Source organism: Rattus norvegicus, chromosome 9 (genome assembly GCF_036323735.1).
Source record: "Rattus norvegicus strain BN/NHsdMcwi chromosome 9, GRCr8, whole genome shotgun sequence".
Taxonomy (NCBI): domain Eukaryota; kingdom Metazoa; phylum Chordata; class Mammalia; order Rodentia; family Muridae; genus Rattus; species Rattus norvegicus.
In genome coordinates, this window is record NC_086027.1 from 79173162 (window position 1) to 79197082 (window position 23921).

General features: G+C 38.2%; 1 protein-coding gene across 10 annotated transcripts in view; it reads left to right on the forward strand.

Annotated features, from left to right (window-relative positions):
* The window catches only part of Spag16 (sperm associated antigen 16), a 919670-nt gene that overhangs the window by 390566 nt on the left and 505183 nt on the right, over nucleotides 1-23921 (forward strand). For 8 of the 10 annotated variants that reach the window (XR_005488954.2, XM_063267621.1, XM_039084101.2 and 5 more), the window contains one exon: nucleotides 19940-20083. The exons of 1 other annotated variant lie outside the window; for it this stretch is intronic. Coding sequence is in view for 7 of the 9 variants with exons in the window: in XM_063267621.1 (XP_063123691.1) it covers nucleotides 19940-20083 (144 nt within the window). In the remaining 2 variants the exon portion in view is untranslated. Of the gene's footprint in view, nucleotides 1-19939; nucleotides 20084-23921 lie in introns of those variants that run through there. One more of the 10 variants, XR_005488955.2, reaches the window with a different exon arrangement.

Consider the following 23921-nt stretch of genomic DNA (forward strand, 5'->3'; position numbering starts at 1 on the left):
GCCAGACCTCCCCATTCCCACTAAAAGAATGGCAGAGACATAAATGCTCTGATGTACTTACAAGCAGGAGCGTAGCATAGCTGCCTTCCCAGAGACCTTTGGTTTTGCCGCAAACCAAAGCATTATGTAGTGTTGTATCTCCCTTTAAGACATAATATACCTGGGCCTATCAATCACGTAACTTTGAATCAACTCTTGAGTAAAAGCGGCTCACCTGGAGCCACACCGAGAAGGCTTCTCCAACTGTCCCTTGTGGAAGTCCTGCCATGTAGTATTGGGACCTACTCACGTTTCTCATTTACTCAGAACATTGTAACTTTCCCTTTCTTCATCTTTTATCTTTTTCTTTCATACATTGTCCATAATGGGAAAACAACCTGGGCATCCCTACTCCTTTAGTCAAGTTCCTCTTCCCCACCACCAAGCAGCAACTTGCTGACTTCATGGCAAAATTCATGAGTTTCTCTTCTCTCTTCTCCATCGCTCTCTTTTTAGCAGTCACCAAGTTTTACAGATTGCATTCCCTGTCTGTTAATTTTTGTTGTCATTTGATTGTTGTTGTTCCTCCTTGGTTTTCTTCTCAAACTATAAAAAGTTAGTCAGTTTCTTTTTTCTGAATCTATTGAAATTACATATTTAATTGTGATTAGTGAGGCTAAGAACCTAAACAGAACACAACTCACCTCCCTGGTAACAACTTGAGGCATGAGCTCTCTGGGAGACTGGCTACTCCTCTCAGGCAATGGGGACTTCATTAAAATATCTTTTCCTGTATATCTAGAGACAAATAGTATGTATTTAAAATAATGTAATTAAAGTTTTACCCTGGTTTAATAAACTAGTGGTTGTAATTTTTCTTTCAGTATCATGTTGAGCAGGTCTTAAGTTCAATTAGAGAATCATCGGCTTCCTACAAGCATTTGTCCTTATACCCACTGAAATAAACTTCTCTTTGCAATGCTATAGAAAACCACAGTCAATCGATATGTGGAGCTGTGGAGTCCAGGTCCTCTGCTAGTAACGGTAGGAGCTACACTCACAAAGTCTCTTGATCACAATTGCAGAAATGGGAACTATGCAAGGATGACATCAATACACATGTCACAGTGGACACAGACAAACCCAGGTGGCCTTACCATTATCCAAGCACTGTAGGCAACTGAGGAATTCTTGGAGTGGGTCATTTTTCCCCAGCACATTAAAATACTTAGTGGTAAGCCATAAAAACATAAACAGAAGTAACATCACACAGACTGAAACTAGGCTGGTTACTTTTTAGGAATATATATACATTTATGTATGTATATATCCATAAATATTTAGGAATATATATATATATATACATATACATATATGTATCCTATAAACATTTGTCTTTATAACCACTGATAAACAGTCTTCACACTGTATTCTTTGCAACAAATAGAGACCACAACAGAAATCCAAATATATATGTCTCTGTCTCTCTGTCTCTGTCTCTGTCTCTGTCTCTGTCTCTGTCTCTCTCTCTCTCTCTCTCTCTCTCTCTCTCTGTGGTGTGTATGTATGTGTGTCTGTGTGACTGTGTGATGTTGGCCTAGAACTCAGTGTATCCTCCATCCCCAGGCTCTTTTTATACCATTTCTGCTTTCCCAAATGCTGAGATTGTAGTTCTATGTGACAACAGTCTTTGATCTTTAATTTATTCCCTTTTATTTTTTTTCTCAGCATTCACTATAAATGAGAGGAAGTACAGGGACACATCTCCCATGGTAACGAGGGCAAAAACAGGGCACTGATGGAGCTCAAGATATAACATATCAAATGTATCACTGAAAAGGACCAGAATGTCCCATGCCAAAACAGGACTCTCTGGTATATTAGGTACTTTGAGTGCCTGATTTCCCGAAGTTTCAGATACACCAAGTGCAGAGCAAAGCTGTTCTTTTGTGAGAGAATCTACATCAACAAAGAAACAGAACCCAGGCTGCATCAGAAAACAGGGGGGATGAGTCATCAGAGGTTTTTGAAGTTGGAGAAGGCATTGACTTAAATCTGAGACACAAACTTCTTTTTGCATAGGACACATTTCCCAGCCATCTTATCTTAACTACCCTGTCCAGTATAACTTTCATTCCCTGTTTCATGAAAGGATCGAATTCCAGACTCCCGGGTCTACTTACTGTAGAGACTTACTAATTTCTCCCATTTTTCCACCCCATGCATGTGAGATCCATATATTAATACATTTATGGTTTTCTCATTAATGTACTGTAGGGAGTCAGTCAGGAACTGTCTGGGCAGAGAGAAAATTATTTTTCCTTCTTTACAGCACTACTGATGACAGTTGAGTCTGTCGAGCAGGCTGCCCTGCATGAGATAATGAGATTCCCCTGAGTTGATATTACTGCTGTTCATACTGTGAGCTGTACACAGCCTAACTGATGTTCAGTCAGGCACCTGAAGGAGAGTTGCCACAGTGTTAGAAACCCAAGTGTGGGATTGTCTTCGTGTACTCCACACATGTCAAGGATCTAAAATTTAAGGCTATAAATTTAATAGTGCCTGTGTTTTGGTGAAATATCCGATTGAATCCAGAAATATATATACATTTCATTCCTGTCTAACACTCACGGATGTTAATGTATTTGTCCCTATTAAAAAAATTTTTGGTGTTGACTTCTAAGCCAAAAATATTTCAATATTCGATACCCATATCTCTAAAACCTAGATTAAAAAAAGATAACACTATTAGTCCTGAATGTGCTGTTCTCGGATTGTCAACATTATTCTCTGGGTACTTTATCCTAATATAGAAACATGTGACGCTAGGGAAGCTCAGTGCAGTGAGGGGGAATGAAAGAGAAAACTGTTGAAGTTGTCTCTGGCCTTTTCCTTCAACCGACTCAAAGCAGAGAGGTTTCCTCTGGAGGGTCTATGTAAGGAATGTTCTATCAGTAGATACTGAAGTACTTGGGACTGACTCCTTGTGAAAGAAGACCATGGTTAACATCATACCCAAAGCCCTCAGAATCATGTGCATAGCTAACGCTTTATTCAATTCCACCTTGAGAAAAAAAATGAAAAAATGAAACACAGATAGTTTCAAGCATTGGGAGAAAAATAGCCTAATATCACTAGGTTAATGATAATTGCAGCAAAGCGTAGTTATAAGGAGAAGAATATAATTTTATCCCTAAGTATTCTAAGATATATGTTATTCTTTCATGTTTAAAGTTTAGCCTTGCAGGTACACCATGTATGCCTTGGGTTTATTTATGATTTTCATTTGAGAGAATATATAGCATAACTTTAATTCTTTGAAATCCTATTTTTAATGATGGTTTTTAAATGCTTTAATCTCCCTTTTAGCCCCCCACCACCACAGGTAGTAGAAGAGAAAGAATACTGGGTTGTTGGGGGAGTGGAGCTGTTCAGAAAGGTTCCTTGGAGCAACTCCTGTGTGTCTGGAAATCTGCAGTTCAGTTCACAGGTTAGCAGGCAGCTTGATCTACTTGCAAACACTTTACAGATACATCAGCAGTCCTGTTTGTTAGAATTGGGTTAGCAACAGTGATGACACGACCTAGCAGAGACAGCCAGGCCTCAGCCTCAGCCAAAGTGAGCAGGAGGGACCAACAGGAGCACCAGGACAAGTTCTTGGCTGCGCCTCTCTCAGAGTAGCAAAGATTAGCAAAGACAGAAGACCCACAAGGATTGCACGGCTAGCTGTACCAGCAAGTTAAGCTCTCTCTCTAGTCCTCCCTTGAGTTCTATTTATGCCTTCCAAACATCACGTGTCCTCCACGTGCCTTGCCTCAGCATGGGTCTGGCCTTAGCATGTGCATCAAATCAACCTGAGTCCTTGCAGTACCAACAAATGCAGTTCAACTAAACAATGTAAGCAGACCAATACATGTGTATTGTTATCAAAAATTCCTTCTTCACGTTCTCTTTCACATGTTTGCTTTAGCAGAACATCCTTTCTCCTATGTCTGCTTTAGTGAAATGTTTCTTCATGAGTCTGCCTTAGTCTTTCACCTGTGTCCACTTCACAGAAAATACTCCTTCACATGTTTGCCACAGCAAAACACCATCCAACACAATTGACTCTCCAAAGAACCCTCAAGTTTCCACTTGAGTGCTCTCTCTCTCTCTCTCTCTCTCTCTCTCTCTCTCTCTCTCTATCTTTGTCTCTCTCTGTCTCTTTCTCTGTGTCTCTCTCTCTGTCTCTCTCTTTCTCTGTCTCTCTCTGTGTCTCTCTGTCTCTCTTGCTCTGTCTCTCTCACTCTCTGTCCCTTCTCTCTCTCCCCCTCTCCCTTTCCTCACCCTCTACATACTCTCTGTGTGTTTGTGTATATATGTATATGTGTGTGTGTGTGTGTGTGTGATTGTGTTTATGTGTTTTGGTATGTGTAAGTGTGTGTGATTGTGTGTGTATGTGTCTGTATGACTTAGTAAGTCAGTGATATTATGCTTGATTTAAAGACTGGACTATAAATATGTTCTAATTTTCTCTTACACAACTCTCAGGCACAATATTAACTTACTATCTAGTATATTATTGTCCAGGAAGATGGGGTGGGGATATTAAAGAACCACTGAGTACATTTCATGCTCTTCTCTAAAAAATATGCCATTTGAAAGTAATGAAGCTGCAGCGTCTGCAGGATAATAAGAAAACAGTAAAGAATTGATGGTATAGTGGGATTCCTAAGAATTAGGATCCTTGAAAGAAATAACTATGCTAAGAATAAAAATTACTCATCTCAAGAGCCCTGCCACCAGAAGAAACACTCATTATCTTTGATGAATCTCTCTACCAGGTCTAGGAACTTGGACCAACCTCTAAATCTACATAAGCACATTTCTTAGCTTGTTTCAAGTTGCAAAAACTATTGTGGGCAAGACAGGTTGAGGATTTTTCTGCTTTATTTTGGCCAATGGTGTATAAATTCTTATTCTCTCCATGTCTTCTCCCTCCAGGGAGGTTAGAGCAGCGAGTGATGTTCAGAACAATATTAAAATGAAGACTAAAACATTTGGACTTTTAACAAGATGCCTGGAACTAACCCAGAGAAATCATGAGGGCCACTGAGGAAGTGGTGCCTTTAAAGAGAAATGTCCCCCAGTGATAGGCTCAAGTATTTGAACACTTTATCCCATTGGTTCTTGCTGTTTGGGGAGGTCATCAAGCCTTCAGAAGGTATATATTCTTCTAGGAAGTACACAGATAGGATGCATTCTTCCAGGAGGAAGTATGCAGAAGTTATTTATTCTTCCAGGCGGAAATATACAGAAGTTATTTATTCCAGGAGGAAGTAACAAAAGGTATGCATTCTTCCAGGAGGAGCTTACAGAAGATAAGCATTTCCTGAAGGAAGTATATTATTGGGTCCCTTGAGGCATTACAGGGTTTGTTTTGTGTTTTTGTTTTGTGTGTGTGTCTGTGTGTGTGTGTGTGTGTGTGTGTGTGTGTGTGTGTATACAGAAATGTGATCAGCCAGCTTTTTGCACCTGATGCCTGTTTGCCATGTCTCAACTTCATTTCAAAGAGGAATAGCACTAGTAGAAGAAAAAAAAACCCACATAGATTTGGAGTTGAGAATTCTGTCACATGTCTATAATCTCAGTGTTCAGAAGGCTAAGGCAGAAGGATTACCATGAATTTGAGGTTATCTTCTGCTATACAGTGAAATTCAGGACATGCTCAGCTACAAAGTGATATCCCATCAAAAAGAAGGAGGAGGAAGGAGAGGAGAAGGGGGGAAAGAGGAGGAAGAGAAGAGGAATGGCAGAGGAGGGTAGACAGATATTTGGTAACTCTCACATGAATCGGTACATGGGGATGCACGGGTATCTCATAAAAAGCATTTGGATGCCTATTTGCCTCCATGGAAGACTGAGACTAATAAGCCTGAAGCAGCATAGTATCCACTGTAGAGGTAGTAAACCCCAATAGTGATGCCTCAAACTCTTCATAGTTGAATAATATAAAGATACATTGTTTAATAATGTAATAGGCCTAATATTTTACTAAAGCATATGTCTCACATATTTAGGTATGACAAAATTGGAAAATGTTACTTATCACTTTGGGTAATATGTTTCTAATTGTTAGTTGTATCTCTAAATTCCAGATGATTCAAGGAACAACTTAAGTTTCTCACAACCTCAAAAGTTTTTTTGTCTCTCAAATACGGGAAAAACAAACAAACAAACAAATAAAACAGTTTCAGAAGAAGGATACATGGCAGTTCACCATAAAAATTTAGTTTGCATTCATTCTTAGAAATAACATGACAACTGTTAATGTACTGTATCTACTCAAGCTTTAGATTCTATTGGTCTCAATCAATGAGAGATAATGTTAGGTAATGTGTCAGTCTTTAAAAAAAAGTGTCCCCTATAGGCCCCTGTATTTGAACACTTGGTTCCTCAAGGCTGGTGCTGTGTAGGGAGGTTATAGGACTATGAAAAATACAGCTTTGCTGGAGGGAGTGTATATAGTGGTGACCTTGGGGACCACAGCCTGGATCCACCTTCAGTTTTTGCTTTCTCTATCCTCTTTATGTAGTTGAGATGTCATCTGTCAGATTTTTCTCCTCATATTCTACCCTCCACATGGTTATGAACATTCAGCTCTCTGAAACCGTAAGCCAAAATACAACTTTTCTGTATTTTGCATCTGGGCATAGTATTTTACTACAGTCACAGAAAAATAATCTCTATGAATTTGTTCCCTATACAAAAACCCAAATCTTCCTGAGGAAATACAGAGACAAAGTGTGGATCAGAGACTGAAGCAAAGGCCATCCAGAGACTGCCCCACCTGGGGATGCATCCCATATACAGACACCAAACCCAGTCACTATTGTAGATGCCAAAAAATGCTTGTGGACAGGAACCTGATACCACTGTCTCCTGAGAGACTGTGCCAGAGTATGACAAATACAGAGACAGATGCTCGCAGCCAACCATTGGACTGAGCACAGGGTCACCAATGGAGGAGTTAGAGAAAGAACTGAAGGGGTTTGTAACCCCATAGGAAGAACAACAATATCAACCAACCAGTCCCCTCCCCCCCCAGAGCTCCCAGGAACTAAAACACCAACCAAAGAGTACATATGGAGAGACCCAAGGCTCCAGCTGCATATGTAGCAGAGGATGGCCTTGTTGAGCATCAAGGGGAGGAGAGGCCCTTGGCCCTATGAACCCTTGATGCCCAGTGTAGGAGAATGCCAGGGTGTGGAGGTGGAAGTTGGTGGGGGGAGCACCCTCATAGAAGCAGGGTGAGGGGGAGAACAAAGTGGGAAAGGGGATAAAACTTGAAATGTAAGTAAATAGAATATCCAATGAAAAATAAAGATTCATATTTAGAGGAGAAAAAACAAAAATCTTTAAAAAATGGTTATTTTCAAAACACATGGAACCAATAGTTCATGATCCATTGAATTAAATCCCCCCCCAAAATGTAATCAACATTGCTACTTATGGAAACTTGGCTTCAAGTAAAAGAATCACAGTTTTGATATGAAAATTAAAAGAAAACTGATAAAATTGGGAGTTGTCTTGGTTTGTGGTTTTTCTAACAACTTGGTCAGAACTTTCTGGATACAGTTATAGTACACTGGCATGTTAAATTAATATAACTAGCACTGGATGTGGGCTAAAATCACCGATTGAGAAGATTCCCATTTTAAAATGACTTATCTGAGCACACAAGTCCTGTCTACTTTGTAGAACTTGTCACTGTCTTGTCTCATCTGACGAGGAATGCCATCAGGATGCATGGAAACATCTTTCCAGTCTTGTTTTGAAAGGCACCTGCACTATGCAAAACATCACTAAAGAAATGTGATTTGCTTCCCCCTCTCTTGATAATTTGTAAGAATGAGCGAGTGTGGTCAAATGGAAGTTCAAATGGGCAAGTGAGACAGATCCTCAAAGCTGACCCCTTCACAAACACAGGAGAGGGCGGCAAAGAGCTCAGGACCTGTCAATGATCACTGGAAACTTGAAGCAAATCAGAAAGAGAAAACGGCACAGACAGTGGCACTGACCAAAACTAAAACTGTCATTTTGTAACTGTCACTCTTGTTATGTTCAGAATAAAGTATTTGTTTTCAATCAGGTTGTAAAGACTGTGCAAAAGTGGATTACATATGTCAACTGGCACTGACCATCTCAGAGGCTGAGAACTCAGAAGTTCCAAAATACCTCCAAAGTCAATCCTGCACCAAGAAAGGGAGGAAGGAAAGAAAGGAAAGAAAAAGAAAGAAAAGAACAGGAGAGGGGAGGGAAGAGGAGGGAGGGGAAAGGAGGGTAAGGGAGAGGAAGGGAAAGCTAAGCAAAGAACGGAACAAAAATGCAGTCACTGATTAGTGATCTCTTGCCAATCTTTATTTTTCTGATCTGATAAAACCATTACACACTGAGAAGTCTGCTAGGCAAATGGACAACTAGCACAGAAACGGAAACACCTGCAGTCTTCTGTGCTCCACAGGAAAGGCCCAGTTCTCCATGACAGACCCACATATACATCATGCAAGCAATTGTTGTAATCCAACAATTGAACAAATTACAAAGTGTTGACTCATCTGCCATACAACTGGCCTCTCAGCAGCGGACTCCCGCTGCAAGAAGTCTGACAGCTCACACATCTGGCAAGGTGAAAAAAAAAGAAAAAAAAAGAAAAAGAGCATGAATTTTTATGCTACAGAAATGAACAAGCTTCAAAAAAAAGTGTTTGTTGCAATAGTTCTTATTCTGGTGAATAAATATGTATTTGAACCTAGTTGTAATGATTTAAAATTCATGGTCCAAAACTGTAAATCATTTTCTCCACCAGTAGGAATTGTGAATTTCATTAACAGGAATGATCTACTTAAATAAAAATGTAACAAGGGAGCACTATCAAAAACTTTTAAAGCAAAGCATAGCTAAACAAAACTAAAAAAATCTAAATCATTTGGCAGGTGAAATATATATCTCAATGAAAGACAGAAAAGCAGATTTCACTTTTCAACAATAATTTAGATCAAGTGAAATGACAAATAAAAGACCTTTAGGTAAAATATTGTAAGTCAAACACTTATTATGCCAATATCGTTCATACCCACACAGTATGAGAAGACAATGAAATTCATTCAACGTCTCAGTCTCTTAGGCTAACTGGAATAGTACCTCAGTGGCTACAGCTGGCAATCACACTTGGCTTGACAAACAAGATCAAATGTCATTAAAATTCCCTAGTGACAGTTGGGGTTTCCTCTTCAGAGGGTAGTGATATAAATAGGAGACAAGAACGGGGAGACAGAGACCTCAAAGCAGCAGATCCAATAATGTCCTTGGTAGAGGTCAGGAATGTTAGAAGATGGCTCTGGTTCCTGGCTCTTTGGTATTTTCTGCCCTTCCTATATCTCTGTCTCTGACACTACCTCTCGCTCTCTGTCTCTCTCTCTCTCTGACTCTCTCTGTCTCTCTCTCTGTCTCTGTCTATCTCTGCCTCTTTCCCTCCCTCCTTCCTCTCTTTCCCATTCATGAATGTATAATACATTTCTCTCTAAAGAATGTATGACCTCCATGGTCCATAAATGTCTTTCTTTGAATTCACAAGATACAATCTCAGATCTACGGTTTCATGACAGTAATGTTGGCCCCTGAGTTTTCTGAACTCTTGCTTCCAGAACTAAGATCACTTGAGATGAGGAAAAATGTTTCCATAAAACTCCACGACGTGCTCCCTATACTTACTCTGTTAGTTATATAGCCAAACTGTGTTGCTCTCTGCCTGAGTCAGAGAAGCCTCCTTTGGCAGGTGACAGGAGATGCAGCTTTACAAAGTCCTAAGAATGAGTGGCTGCAGGGGGTCAGCCCTAAATAATAAGTCTGTATCACGTAACCCAGGGCCCAGAGACTATCCCAGAAGTGGGCCTGGGAAGAATGTTAAGATCTAGGCTAACATAAGAAAATACAGTCCACCTGACACAACCACAAGAAAATAGATAAGGCTAACTCATAGAACCCAATCTCCCTCTCTCTCCTGTCTGTCTGTCTGTCTGTCTGTCTGCCTGCTGTCTGTCTGTCTGTCTATCTATCTATCTATCTATCTATCTATCTATCTATCTATCCCATTTATCATATCATCTATCTGTCTATCTATCATCTATCTATATGTATCTATCATCTACCTATATCTATCATCTATCTATTATCTATCTACATGCACATATATGGATATATGGAGAGAGAGAAGGCAGAGGGGAGAGGAGAGAGAAAAGAGAGAAATGAACAGACAGACAAAGGAACAAATACAGGGTAGGAGGTGAATAATCCCCAGTGCAATCTACACATGTGTGAAATTTTCAAAACAAACATTACAGAAGGGTTAGATGGTTCAGACAGTAAAATTTTTGGTTTCATCTGCCTAACCACCTAAATTCGGCACCCAGAGCCCATGGGGAGGAGAAAAACATGCCTTAAGAAATTATTGTCTGAGCATATATGCTGTCAGGTACACATATACTAACATTCATATACACATGAAATACACATGAACATATGTCAACATACATGCACAAACTAACAGTGATCAATAAAACAAAATTTTATCATATTTACCTAAACCTACATAAAACATATACAACTGTATGCATATACACATAGTTTTAAAATGAAGTTACACTACTTGGTGTAATATACTCCCACCCCCACTAAAAGCCATGAGAAGAAAGCCAACACCCTGAAATTTACACAGTATAGTTGCCTAAATAATATTTGAATGATGAAATATTTATGGATATATATGTATATGCATAATATTAAAATGCATATGTAAATTAAAATTAATTAGTAAAACATGTATAAAGTGCTAAAGGTCTTAGAAGCTGTAGTCAATATTCTGCACGATTTTAAAAATAAAAATCAAAAGTAATATGAAAGAATGTACATAAGGGAGTTAAGTATTATAAATATAATTCATAAACTGAGTAAAAGAAAGAATTCCATAAAGTGTATTCTGTATTCTATTTATAACTTCATGTATGTGATTTATTACATTCATTGCCTTGCATATGTTGACCCACCTCTGGGATAAAGCAAATGGCCAATGTGTATAAGTCCTTTGATGTCCATCCTTACTCTTTTGGTAAGTACTTGATATTGGCCTGTAGGTTTTGGTTGGTTGGTTGGTTGGTTTGTTTTGTTTACATTTTATCCTGGTTTTTATATTAAATAATACCAATTTCATAGAAAGAGTTTAGGAGTATGCCTTCTGTTCCTATTTTTTATTCAAGGCTTGGCTATTGATCTTCTTGGAAGGTCTGATAGAATTATGATGCAAATGAATCTGAGTCTGGACTCTCATTGCTTTCTTGAGTTTTATTATTAAGTCATTTATTTGTGTCCCTTTGTGTTTTATTTATTTGTTTAGTAGAGTCTTCTCTCATACAATACATCCCAACCATTTCCTCTTCATTTTGTCTTCAGGCCTCCAAGTCTTATTGTATTTTGTCCTGTCCCTTATGATTTTGAATTCAAACACTTAGAACTATAGATTTCCCTTGCGGGACTGCTTTTCAATTAGGCAAGAATTTTTGTAGTGCGATGTTTTCATTTCCATTTAGTTATTGAAATTTTCCATTTCTTTGATTTCTTACTTGACGAATTTATCCTAAGGTAAAGAGTTGTTTAATCTCCACGAATGTGTGTTTGTACATTATGTATATCGCCATGAGATGTGTTTGATGTCAATTATAATTTTATTACATTATCATCAGATGGAATACACAGAAGCATTTTGTTTCTGGATTTGTTAAGATTTGTTTTGTCTTCTAGGGTGTGATCTGTTCTTGAGAGGTGTCTGTGAGCTGCATAGCTTTTGTTCAGATTACCTGTCTATTGGAAACATTAAAACAATCACCTACTAGTAATGGGTTGATATTAGTTTCTTTCATCGCAATTTACAGTTGTTGGTTTTTTTTTTTAAATGAAACAAGGTATACTACAGTTTGGTGCATGCTGTGAACGTACATTATGGCTCTCCTTGCATGTAGCTTGGCACTTTAAGTCCACCTATTATTTGATGTATTTTCATTAGGCGTTGACTTTTCTGCGGAGTGGTGAAAACATGAGTCCACTCAAGTGGTATTTGCATTAATGTTGAGCTTCTCTAGGGTAAATAGATCTAAATGCATTATCTTGTGTTATGGTTCTGCACTCTCAGCTAATATTCTCTTTGTTCACTTGTTCCACAAGCCTCATTTCTACATAATAGCTAGAAACATCTTTAAAACATCAGTCCTATGCCACTCACCTGGATTATTCATCCATTTTCCATTGATATCAGAAAATAGCCGAGTCTGGGTAATATTCAAAGAGCAGAAGTTCATCTCTTCAAAGCTCTGGGACTCACAAACGTGATGCTGGCTTTGGCCCCAATCTGTCAAGGGCCTTTTGTCAGATAGCACAGTTGTGAGTATGCACATAAGGGCACAGAAATCAGGGCCCATCTCATTGCTCTGTAACAAGGCATTCTTAGGAGGATCAATTCCAGGAAACCAAACCAAATCCCTTGATGGTTCCAGTCATCTATCCACCCTGTTTTAGGCTCAGTACTCAAAGCTCCTACAACCTCTCACCTTGCCACACTGTCCTTCATCATACCTCATAATAATGCTTTGGAAATATCAACCATATCTAGATACCTATTCACAACCAGGAAATCATCATAAGATTTATTTATTTATATATATATATATATATATTATATCTTTGTTTTTCCTCTTCCAAGACTCCGTATGACCTGATCCTAGCTGTTATCTCATCCTTGCTTGCGCTTATTCCTTAGCCTCTCTAGTTGTCTACCTACCCTCAGTACCCCAACTCCCCTTAGCCTTGTCATTTATGCACTGCCATCTGTACCTGACACTTTGTCCTGAGGTCCCTCTAAAGATATGTTTCTTCCTGATTACCTGGGTTCCAGTTAGAATTTCAGCTCTCCAATGAGAGTTTCATGAATCATAGAAAAGACTCCAATCACGGTAGTATCACAGTTTTATGGTTCTTTTGTAGCTAGATAATTGTGTTTATTTTGGTTTTATATTTTCCCTTACTTGTTCATAATCCCTGTAGCATGATTGTGCCTGTCTGTCTGTTTTGTACTCTACACCATATCTTCTTAGCAAATATTTGTTTAAATAATGGGAAAAGCCAATGTTCCTATCCAGATGCGTATCTAAACATAAGGTACAGTTATTATTAGATGAGCAAGCAATCATCAGAGGAGTGTGTGTGTGTGTGTTTGTGTGTGTGTGTGTGTGTGTGTGTGTGTGTGTGTGTGCTATTGCAAGCCAGAGGGGAGCTAGCAGCCATGAGTGTGTGTTTTCTTTAAGAGCAGGTAGGAAAGTGGTTGCCTAGGGTCACAGGACAGGAGTTATTTCAGAGTTCATTTGTTCTCAAACCACTCTGCACCTTCTGTTTGGCAATAATTAGAGCCTATGACCCAAAGCGAAGGAAACATTCACAAAGCTGAATTACCTAAAGCAAAGACGAGGGTATCTAATTAGTCTTTCTTGTGACAATCTTTTTGGGAATAACACTCTTCCCTTGGAAAAGTCTAACCATGCGGCGTCTGTCACCAACCCTACTGATAATTAGCAGTGTTCTCCAGACACCTACACGCATCCCCTCCAAAATATCCCCGGTAACTCCACCATGAGGAAAAACAGTTGCAATTTAGACAGGCACGCATTTCAGGAGCTACCATGTGGTCTTGAAGAATGTGTCTTATTATAAAAGAGATAAAAACTTCACGCTACAGTATATTGTTTTATGTAACATGCCTGGTCTATTGCTTAACAAAACACTTCATGGAAACTTCATCAGGACATAGCTTGATTAAGACTCAAAATTAGCATGCACCCACAACTTCTTTTCTTGAACCTCAAAGATGTTTTCTTGTACTATTTCTACCCTAGTCACAAGCTTATTAACTTGGGAGTGAGGTGACAAGGCCTTTGTCTTCGTGTCTTGTAATTATAATTAATAGTAAGTTAAAGAAAGGCAGAACGCTTGTATTCAAAGTTTAAAGTCAAGTGACTACGTGGCACTTGGAACAGGTGTTGGGAAGATGTTAAGTGGGAGATTACTCTTCTTAATTAGGACTTCTGGGAAACAGCTTGGGGAGAGAAAGTCAGGGTGTTTTTGCAGAGAGACATGCATATGCAGCCAGAGTCTGAGGACAGGACTCCTGCTATGTTCATGTGGGAGCCCAGGACCCAACAAGGACCTGTTTCCCCTCATCCCCTCTGCTAGTTGGAAATCTGAGCTCAGCTGTAGAAAGAGAGTCTCTTCTGAATTCTCCCTTCACTGTGAAAGACAGCACAGAAATCCCCTCATGTTGAGTGGGAAGTTGTTATTTAGAAACAAAGTTTAGATTAATTTTATCAGAGAATGCACCATTGTAGATAGCTGACCACAATCAGGTAGTTCTTCCAATGTGCATGTACTCTTGCACACAAGTGTGTGTACACATACATACACACACAAATATAAACACACATACACATATAAATTCACATGTATATAAGCTATTTTTGTAACACTTTTGTAACACTATTAAACAATGTTTTTGTTGTTTTGGTTTTTATTTAGACAGGGTCTCACTATGATGTCTTGGCTGACTTAGAAATCACTATATAGACCTGGCTATCCCCAAACTAATGTCTATTAGGCATCTTTCTGCCTTAATCTGCCTCCCCAGAGGTGATTAAAGGCATGCACCACCACACCAGTGTTCAGTCTTATTCTTTTAACATACTTTTTACAAATGACAGACTAACCTTGGTAAGGCTATGTCTCCTTTGTGGTGCAACAGGGTTCCTTATGACACTGTCTGCATAATCATAATGTCCTTTGTGTTCTCACCTGTCCAGCACTGCTCCAAATCTTCTATCTGTACTAATTTAAGTAACTTCCACAAGTCTACTGTATCTGTACTCTGATACTTCTATTCTTTAGATAAGGGGCTAAGGCTGATGAAAGGTATTAAAGATACACAGTTAATGATGCGGGAGTAAAACTTTAAACTCACTTCTTATACCTGAGCCCACACTGTGAAACATTAATGTATTTCATGTCATGAAAATTCTACAGAAACAGCAATCATCAAACTCTAGTCAAAGGCCAAATGTGATCCAGCCCCTAAATAAAGTTTTATTCTACCACACTTAAGCTTCTTTGTTTAGTCTGTGTCTTTGCTCCCTTCATACTACTATAGTAACATTGAATAGTTGCATCAGAAACTCTGGGGCCCATAGAGTAAAATATTTCTGATCTGTCCCTTTACAGAAAAAGTAACCTAGCCTCTGCTTCAGATCATAAACAGTTCTTTCCCACTCAGCCTTATTCAACCCATCAATTTATCAATCTGAACATAGCCAGTTTCCAGTTCCAGAAAAAGAAATCTAACAATTGTAGCTTCCTATACTAAGGAAGTTAGGATTAGGGTTCCTATACTAGGAACAGAGTTAGAGATTTTTTAATTCATATTTCTTCTTTAGAAACTTTAAAAGGCATCTTACTAAACTATCTAACATAAATGAGATCGGATGCTCTGCACCTGTTATCTAAAACAAGGAAGTGATAATTGGCGGCCTGAGTTCAACTGACTTGGTAATTAAGATTCTGGAGGCGGTCCACTCCAGTTCTCCCTGGCTCTGCCATTCTTGCCTGCATAACCTTGTGTATCAGCTCACCTCTCTGTGCCCCAGTGCCTCCATCTGCAAAAGTAATCGTTGGACTTAATCCACTTAATGGCAGTATTATAATGATTAAGAAAGTTGATGGCTGCAACATTGAAACCAGAAACTGATGCCCATAAAGTGTTGATTTCCACTCTGGCTTCTTCAGAAGACTAAGTCAGAAGCAGACAGTTATCACAGCCAAGTCTAAGTATGATGGGGAAATGTTCAGTGAATTAATCACCTAAAGAATTTATGTATATCAAATACTCTTCTACATGTAGTACATAGAGATGTCTGTGGGGAAAATAATTAAATCAAACATCTATTCCTTCTGACAACTTAATATACAGTACTTGACTTAAAATATTAGAACAAGGAAAAAGTTAAACCTGACAAATGCAACATATACTCCACGTTGCCAGGAGCTCCCGTGGATACTTTAGGACAGGTTGCTCATCTGGCTTCTCCAGCAGTTTTCAAAAGAGTATCTTAGCCGCAAAGGATGGTCTTCTAGTTTCTTTAACACCATTAACACTTGTGGTATTACTCATTTACCAGATGAGTACTTTAACTTGGATTTAATAATGACTAAATGACTTAAGCATATATGGGTGATGATAGCATATCAAGTCCATTTAATAAGAGTTTGTATGCATAATGTATTTTGAAATATAATTAGGAAAAATGCCTCAGGATTATCAGTAACTAAAAAAATCATCACTCATAAAACAAGACCATCCTAGACTCAAAGTGAGCTTCCACTCATCCTCAACTGTGAAACTAAGCAACATGCACACTGTCTGGTTCAGTTTACTTGGGATCAAAAGAGTAACACGAACAGCACCAGTGCCCATCACTCAGTCATGTATCTAACATGCAGTCACTGCTGATGTTGAAGTACAGCAAACAAAACAATCGTGTGAGATTTCATTACACTCGTAAGAATTAGCATCTATTCTATAGTGTGGGAGTTTAGGAAGACGAGGAGGAAGACAGGAGGGGAGGAAGAAGGAGAAAGAAAAAGGAGAAAAAGAAAAAGAAGGAAAGAAAGGAAGGAAGGAAAGAATAAAGAAGGAAGGAAGGGAGGAAGGGAGGGAGGGAGGGAGGGAGGGAGGGAGGGAGGGAGGAAAGTGATATGGTGATGATAGTGATTGTGATGGTGATGGAGTGATGATGATGAAGAATGATGGTGTTGATGATGGTGATAATGATAGTGCAGGTGATGATAATAGAGTTGGAAATGATGCATTACTTCTGTTTGGGAAAATATTCCTGGTTCTTTTCCCTGAAGTTATTGAACTTGGACTTTCACCTCTTGACTCATAATATGCTCATTTAATGAATAATTAAAACTGTACTTCCAATTTATGCTTGATATTTTTATTTTTAAAGATCTATAAATAGATCTATTCAAGAGTGGAGTATCAATGCTTGTCCGAGGCGTTTATATATTTATCATAAAAAGGTGATTCATATGTATTTTTCATGTACATTTACATGCAACAGGGTATATATTTTCATGCATACATACATTTGCACCAATATATTGAAACAGTTCTTTATGTGGATTTTGCTTACTATGACTTTAATTACACAATGTCAATTATGATCCAAATATCATAAACAGAAACAAACAATATAACATATAAAATGGATATGATTACATGTGTATAACATAACAAAATATTGTGCTAACCTGCTGTATCTTGTCTGAAATGGAAACATCGCTCTTGCCAGCAAATACACTCTCTACACTGCCTTCTCACTAGTCCCTTTTTAACAGAACTCACAAAAGTCATTATATCCAAGTGCTTGTGACTAAATAAGCATTTTTTAAGGGTCCCAAGGGCAAAAACACTGACAATTCGTATATGTCCCAGAAAACCGTGAAGTACCAGCGCTAAGTGAACAGGGAAATATTCTTGGCTTACTAAGAAAAGACAAAAATTGCTTAAAAATAGATAGATAGATAGATAGATAGATAGATAGATAGATAGATAGATAGATAGATAGATAAATGGGAAGAAATTGCCAGAATCCAGGGTAAGAACAAATGCATTCATCAAATGTAGAGAAAAATATGTTGTGCCAGATGTCGGGCCTCTACAGCTATGGGCACAATGTATGAAAAGTGCCAGGCAGAAATAGAAAAGACAAGTCCTGCGTGAGGGAAAAGCATGAGTAAAAATACGTGGTATACATTTCTATGTCATCAATAGTAATTTCTATCTTCTTTTACTGTACATATTTTCTAAGCTTAATTTTATCATAAATGATATGTGCATAGGAAAGCAAAAACATGTCCTGAGTACAACTCTATAGGAGGTTTTATGTGTCCAGTGGGAATGGCGACTTGGACTGTACCTCTTGCAAAAAAAAAAAAATGGGGACTACTATGCATGTGTAAGCATGTTTGTGCACTCATGTGCAAACATACAGACTTGGAATGGTAAACACTGTTGCCATGTTATACAGGAAGCATCAAAGTGGAAGGACTGGGGAAGTCCAGCAAGGACAATTCCAAATTGATTTGCTTTTATCGAGTTTCTGTTTATATCCCATTCTCTGCCTTCTACAAATAGCTCTCCTCACAAAAGTCATTTTGGAAACTTATCTCTCAAAATTTGCAAAGACATCAATGATTTTAGTTATCTTCACTTAAAGAGGGTAATTTATCATCTTAGTCAAGTGTGCCTGTGTCTGCCAGAAAAGCTGTGAGCCAACATATATCATACTCAGGAGCTCCCAGGGTTTGCTGTGCCTTCCAGTGTGTATTTGAGTACAGAATTCGTTTCAATCTGACATTTTTACCTCACATCATATTTTTCTGCTAATTAAGTTCCATAAATGCATCCTTTAGCTGTTTGAGCTGTAATAAATTTCTTTCTTGAATTGGCCATCTGAAAGTCAAAACCAACATTGCAATGAACTAAAATATGAATAATTTTCCTTTCACAGTCTTTATTTAGAGCAGTAAAATACTGAAACTAGGTAAAGCAGTTTCACTAGACCCAGAGCCTTAGTCATGGCGAATGCACACTGTTGAACTCTGACACTGCCTCTAGGTCAATGTAAGAGAATGGTATTTCTATTCATAATCTGGAGGCTTAGCAGTATTAATAAAAAGGATAGTGAGGATATAATTTGTTGTAAAAGACTTGCAGTAATTGATCACAGACATAATTTCTTCAGGAATTTATTTCCTAAAGTCCATATTACAGAGCAAAATAACAAGACCAGCCATAGAGTAATAACTGTGCAGTATTATTTTGTAATCATGGTTTATTTCATTGTACTGTCTAGGTGTGTAAGCATGCTACAGGTTAGAACTGAAATGACCAAGCAGAAATTGCACATTTTGTTGCTAATGTTGAGGTTGGTATTTTAATAGGAACTTACCATGGGACTCATCCACATCCACTGAATCATAAGATGTAGATGAGACTCTTCGTAAATAAGATTAAATCATTGCCATAGATAAAATATCAAGCATTAACATCGTAGACTCAATCTTACAATAATTTAGCTTCTATATTTAATGGTCACAGTGATGGGGTCCAGTTCAGATAATGATGTTGAATGAGCTAATCATTAATTTTATATTCTTGTTTCTCATTTCCCTCTAGGCCTTTATAAAATGGGAATTGCCTTATACATCTTGAATTCATTACCATAATTTGTGTACTGCTCATTGGCTGAAATGAGTTTAAGTAGCACGTTAGTAGAGTTCTTCCTCACTGTGAAGTTCGTGGGTCACCAAGTTAATGTTTCAATAGCATTTATTATAAAACTATAATAATGTGATTATGATTTTTTACAAAATAATACCTGAATGAAGACAGACAGTATTCTGAAAATGATTTTCTTTTTTTAATAATAAATATTTTATTGGTCTTAATGCCCTAGCACTGACACACAAAAATGTCACTGGTACAGTTTTTTCTCCCTGAAAAAAAAAAGCCAGATATTATTTTAAACCCAGAATTATATACTCATGACCACCCAAATCAACATCTTCCTTTTGTAAATGAGGAATCTTAGATCCATTGTGTTGCTCAGATTGATGGTGAGGAGACAGATATTAGAGTTATAGCTGGTATGTAGAGTCTGTTTTTGAGACTGAGTCTGCCTTTGTTAAAATAGGATGATCATTGGCATTTCTTCATTTGCCTTGGAAAATCCATCCATAATGCCCTTTCTTTCTTCCTGCACAGTATCGTCATGCACCCCTTCAGAGACTATCTGGTCTCCTGTAGTGAGGATCGTCTCTGGAAGATGGTGGGCCTCCCAAAGGGCAATGTAATTCTTACGGGATCTGGCCACAGTGACTGGCTGTCCGACTGCTGTTTCCATCCGAGGTCAGTGCACACCTTCCCTATACAGTCCGATTCCTTCAGGGAAAGTGGCCCTTTGATCTGTTTCCACACTCTGACACCTTTGAAAGAATAGCTGTTTATGCACTCTGAAATTGTACACGCTCCTCAGAATGTAGAATGTTGTAGATAAATGCACCTTTGGCTTTCGTTATATTAACTGTAGATTGGTTACTTTCATATTGATACGTGTGAAGCTCAGTCCACATGCTGACACAGTTAACAAGGGTAACCAGCATTCCAGGGCAAGTTTTATTAATGATGCTTATGTGCACCAGCTTTGAGAGGACACATGGATCCTAGTCAATAATGCATGACAGCATTTATTGCATCTCTGATAATCTACAGGTTTTCCTTTTAGAATGAAGCTATCCAGCTAAAAGGACCAGGAGGCCACAATCAATTTTCTTTAAGATCCAATGGCATTCAAGATATTAAAGAGAAGTAGACAGATCTAAAGACATTTCAATATTCACTGAAGCTGTGTATCCAGACACTCGGGCAGTGACAGGAAGGTTCTCTGGAGCACATGGGCAGCATTGAACCCTTCCTTCTATCCTTCTATCACACATCCTTCTATCAGCTTCTGCCAACAAGGCTGGCTACTTTCTGCTATTTATTCTTATTTTTTTAATGAGTTTTGCCTACCCTAATTTCTGCTTCTTTCTACCTGGCCTAATTACTTTCGGTTACTTGTGATTCTTGATGAGTTCATTCTAAGCTATTCTGTTTTGAGGATCCTTCCCTGGGAAGATTTCTTACTGATTCATCTTCAGGTTTTCACCAAATTCCTTTTACATTAACCATATTTGAAGTTAGATGGAAAAAGTAGTCTTTTTCAGAAATCTGGAAATGCAATAACAAGACTTTTTTGTAATTTTTGAAAACTTCCCAGTGTTTAATTTACCCCTTGGTGCTATACGCGTGAACTTAATTTACAAACATGTCATCTGTTCCTTATCTGATCAACAGAGCTGTGCCACACTCTCACCCCTGAGAAGCACAGAACCCATCTTGCAAGTAGAGAAAACACAATTAGAAGTGTAGCCTATCACTTCAGTAGCTACTGGGCATACTGATCAGATTTGGATAATACCCTGTTACCATGACAGCCAGTGACTCAGATATTTTCTCATTAGTGCTTGACCAGCAATGGTCCTTTTAATAGATCATCCTGTTTCCCCAGTCAATTACTGGAATTAAAATGAGGTTAGATACATCATTATTCACTTTTAATAGGAATCTACATTCCGCTTTCTTATGGCAGGAGGGTTGTGAATGCTGCTGCACTGTTTCTTTACAGTACATGGGATGAAAGTAATGACGAGCTACATGGTTAAGTGAGCGATTTAAATGGCAAATGTTCTTGTGGTATAGGTGAAGAAAGGATTATTAAAAACAATTTTTGTTTCCTTGGGATAGAGATAAATTCTAAAAACTTTTGTAGTTCAGACCTCCAACATCTTATCATACTTAATATACATATTATCACCGGAGACGGTATGCATGTAAAACGTGCACGTAAACAGATGCAGAGGTTCGTGATTTCTAAAATTTAAACTTGTGACATTTGATTTTTCACTTTGCCTGCTTAACTTAGTCTATGAAAACAATTTCTTGTTGAGCATACTATTTTCCTGTATTTGAGCATACTATCTCTCTCTATATATATATATGGAGTCAGTCAGGTAAGGAATGCACTCATTGCATTCTCAGTGTTAACTCATTCACTGCGTTCACTGCTGTAGACAAGGCCTCGGGTTAAGATAGGCTATCTTAGCAATGGCTTCCATCCTGTTCTATCTCTATAAAGATGTACCTGTAAATTTTCTTAGCAATTCGTGTTGCTCTCTTTTAATTGGCTTCTATAACTTTCAGCTGGATAAATGCTTACCGACTTCAGAGCTACTTTAACAAACATATTTATAGGATGGACCATTCTTCTCTAAATCTTCTCCTGGATACATCTCTCCCTCCCTGTCCAATTTCAGCTTCCTGTTGTGCTTTTAAATATTAACCCAGAATGCAGTTTGCCCTGTCCATATAGTCACAAAAGTGGTGACTCGCCAGTTCACTGGCAAGTAATCCCTCTACCAGGGAACACACTTTAAAGAAAACTGACTCTTGTAAAGAAGCCACCAACTGTCAATATATTCTCAATTAGGGATGGAGATGTACGATCCCTTCTTTCTTCTGTGCTAGAATGTTGACTAGATTGAACGTGTTCAGGTCTTATGCAGCTGTGAATGCATAAATGCAGCTGTCCTGTCACACCAAGAAGACAATATTTCACTCTGGTTCTCATGACTTCTGGATCTGATAATAATCTTATTCTGTTTTCCATGATGGTGCCTGAGCCTTGGCTGATGAAGCTGTCTTGTTTGTGACTGAACATTCCATTAACACTTATCTGTATTTTGATCAATCATGAGTTTCTGTGTTAAACACCAAGCAAAGGAAATTTATCTAATGAGATTATAAAGATATAATATTTTATGGTATAAAGATAAAAATTTCAGAGTACTTTGATATGCTGTCCACTTTGCAGAATTAGTAGCAGTATTACTTACCCCTTAGACCTATGAGTTTCCAACCATGTGTTCTTGACCAGATTAACAATACTAAGCATGGATAGATTCTTCTGGAGTGAACCTTGAATCCAATCAGAGAACAGTTGGTTATTCCACAACACTCGTACCACTGTTGCATCTGTGGGTATATATCTTGCCACACTCGTCATTATTGTAGTCCACAACTTTCACAGCTAGGTAATCCTGTTGAAGATTTTCTCTCCAACTGTCTTCATAATTGCCAACAAGGAGGAAGCTTCCTAGTCAATACCAACATGAGAACCAAATTCTATTAAGTTTGTGATGTCTTCAGAAAAAGGATCTTACAGTAGAGTTCTTTTCACACTAGGAGCAGTAAGTAGTGGGAGCTACTTTTGTTCTGGCACACTGATTTAACTCAAACATTTTCAGAAGCTGTCCTGGAAAGATGGGTCAGCAGTTAAGAGTGCTTACTGGTTTCCCAGAGGCCCCAAGTTTGGTTTCCAGTACCCTTGTCAAGTGACCCATAACTGCCTGTAACTCCATCTTTAGGAGAACTGATAGCCTCTTCCAGCCTCCACAGCTACCCACACGCATGGTGCACAAAGACACAGACACAAACATAAACATACATACAAATAAAAAGTAAATTTTAAAACAAATTTTGGAAGACAATCCCATGACAGGTGTTCATCTGACTATCCAAAGTTCATTTTTGTTACCTGCTCCAAAATTGACAGTAAAAGTCTCAAATACATAAACAGTGTAACATATCACAGCATAAGCACTAGAAAGAGGAGAGGCACAAATTCAGGTCTCCTAAATTCTCAGATTCAGATAATATAGTCAAAAATAGAGCAGACAGAAGACCTTAAAAGAACACTCACTAATGACGAAATTAAAACCCTGAGGAGAGATACAGCCTGCAAAGTAATCAAAATTACACCAAGATAGAGGAATTAATAACATATTAAATATACTCAAATAGTATAGTAGATTGGCCTTCTTTCTACTTCATTAATTGGGCATACAGAGAACTTTAGGTCATTCATGATTTTTTATCTAAAATTTTTACTATTTGGGAACTTCATACATGAATGCTATATATCATATCCATCCCTGCTCTGCCTCCAACTCCCCCTGTGCCCTCTCGCTCCCTCTCAAATCCATGGACTCTTATTCTTTCATTATTATTGTTTCATGTGTGTGTGTGTGTGTGTGTGTGTGTGTGTGTGTGTGTGTCTGTATGTGTGTTATATTCAAGGGTACATGTG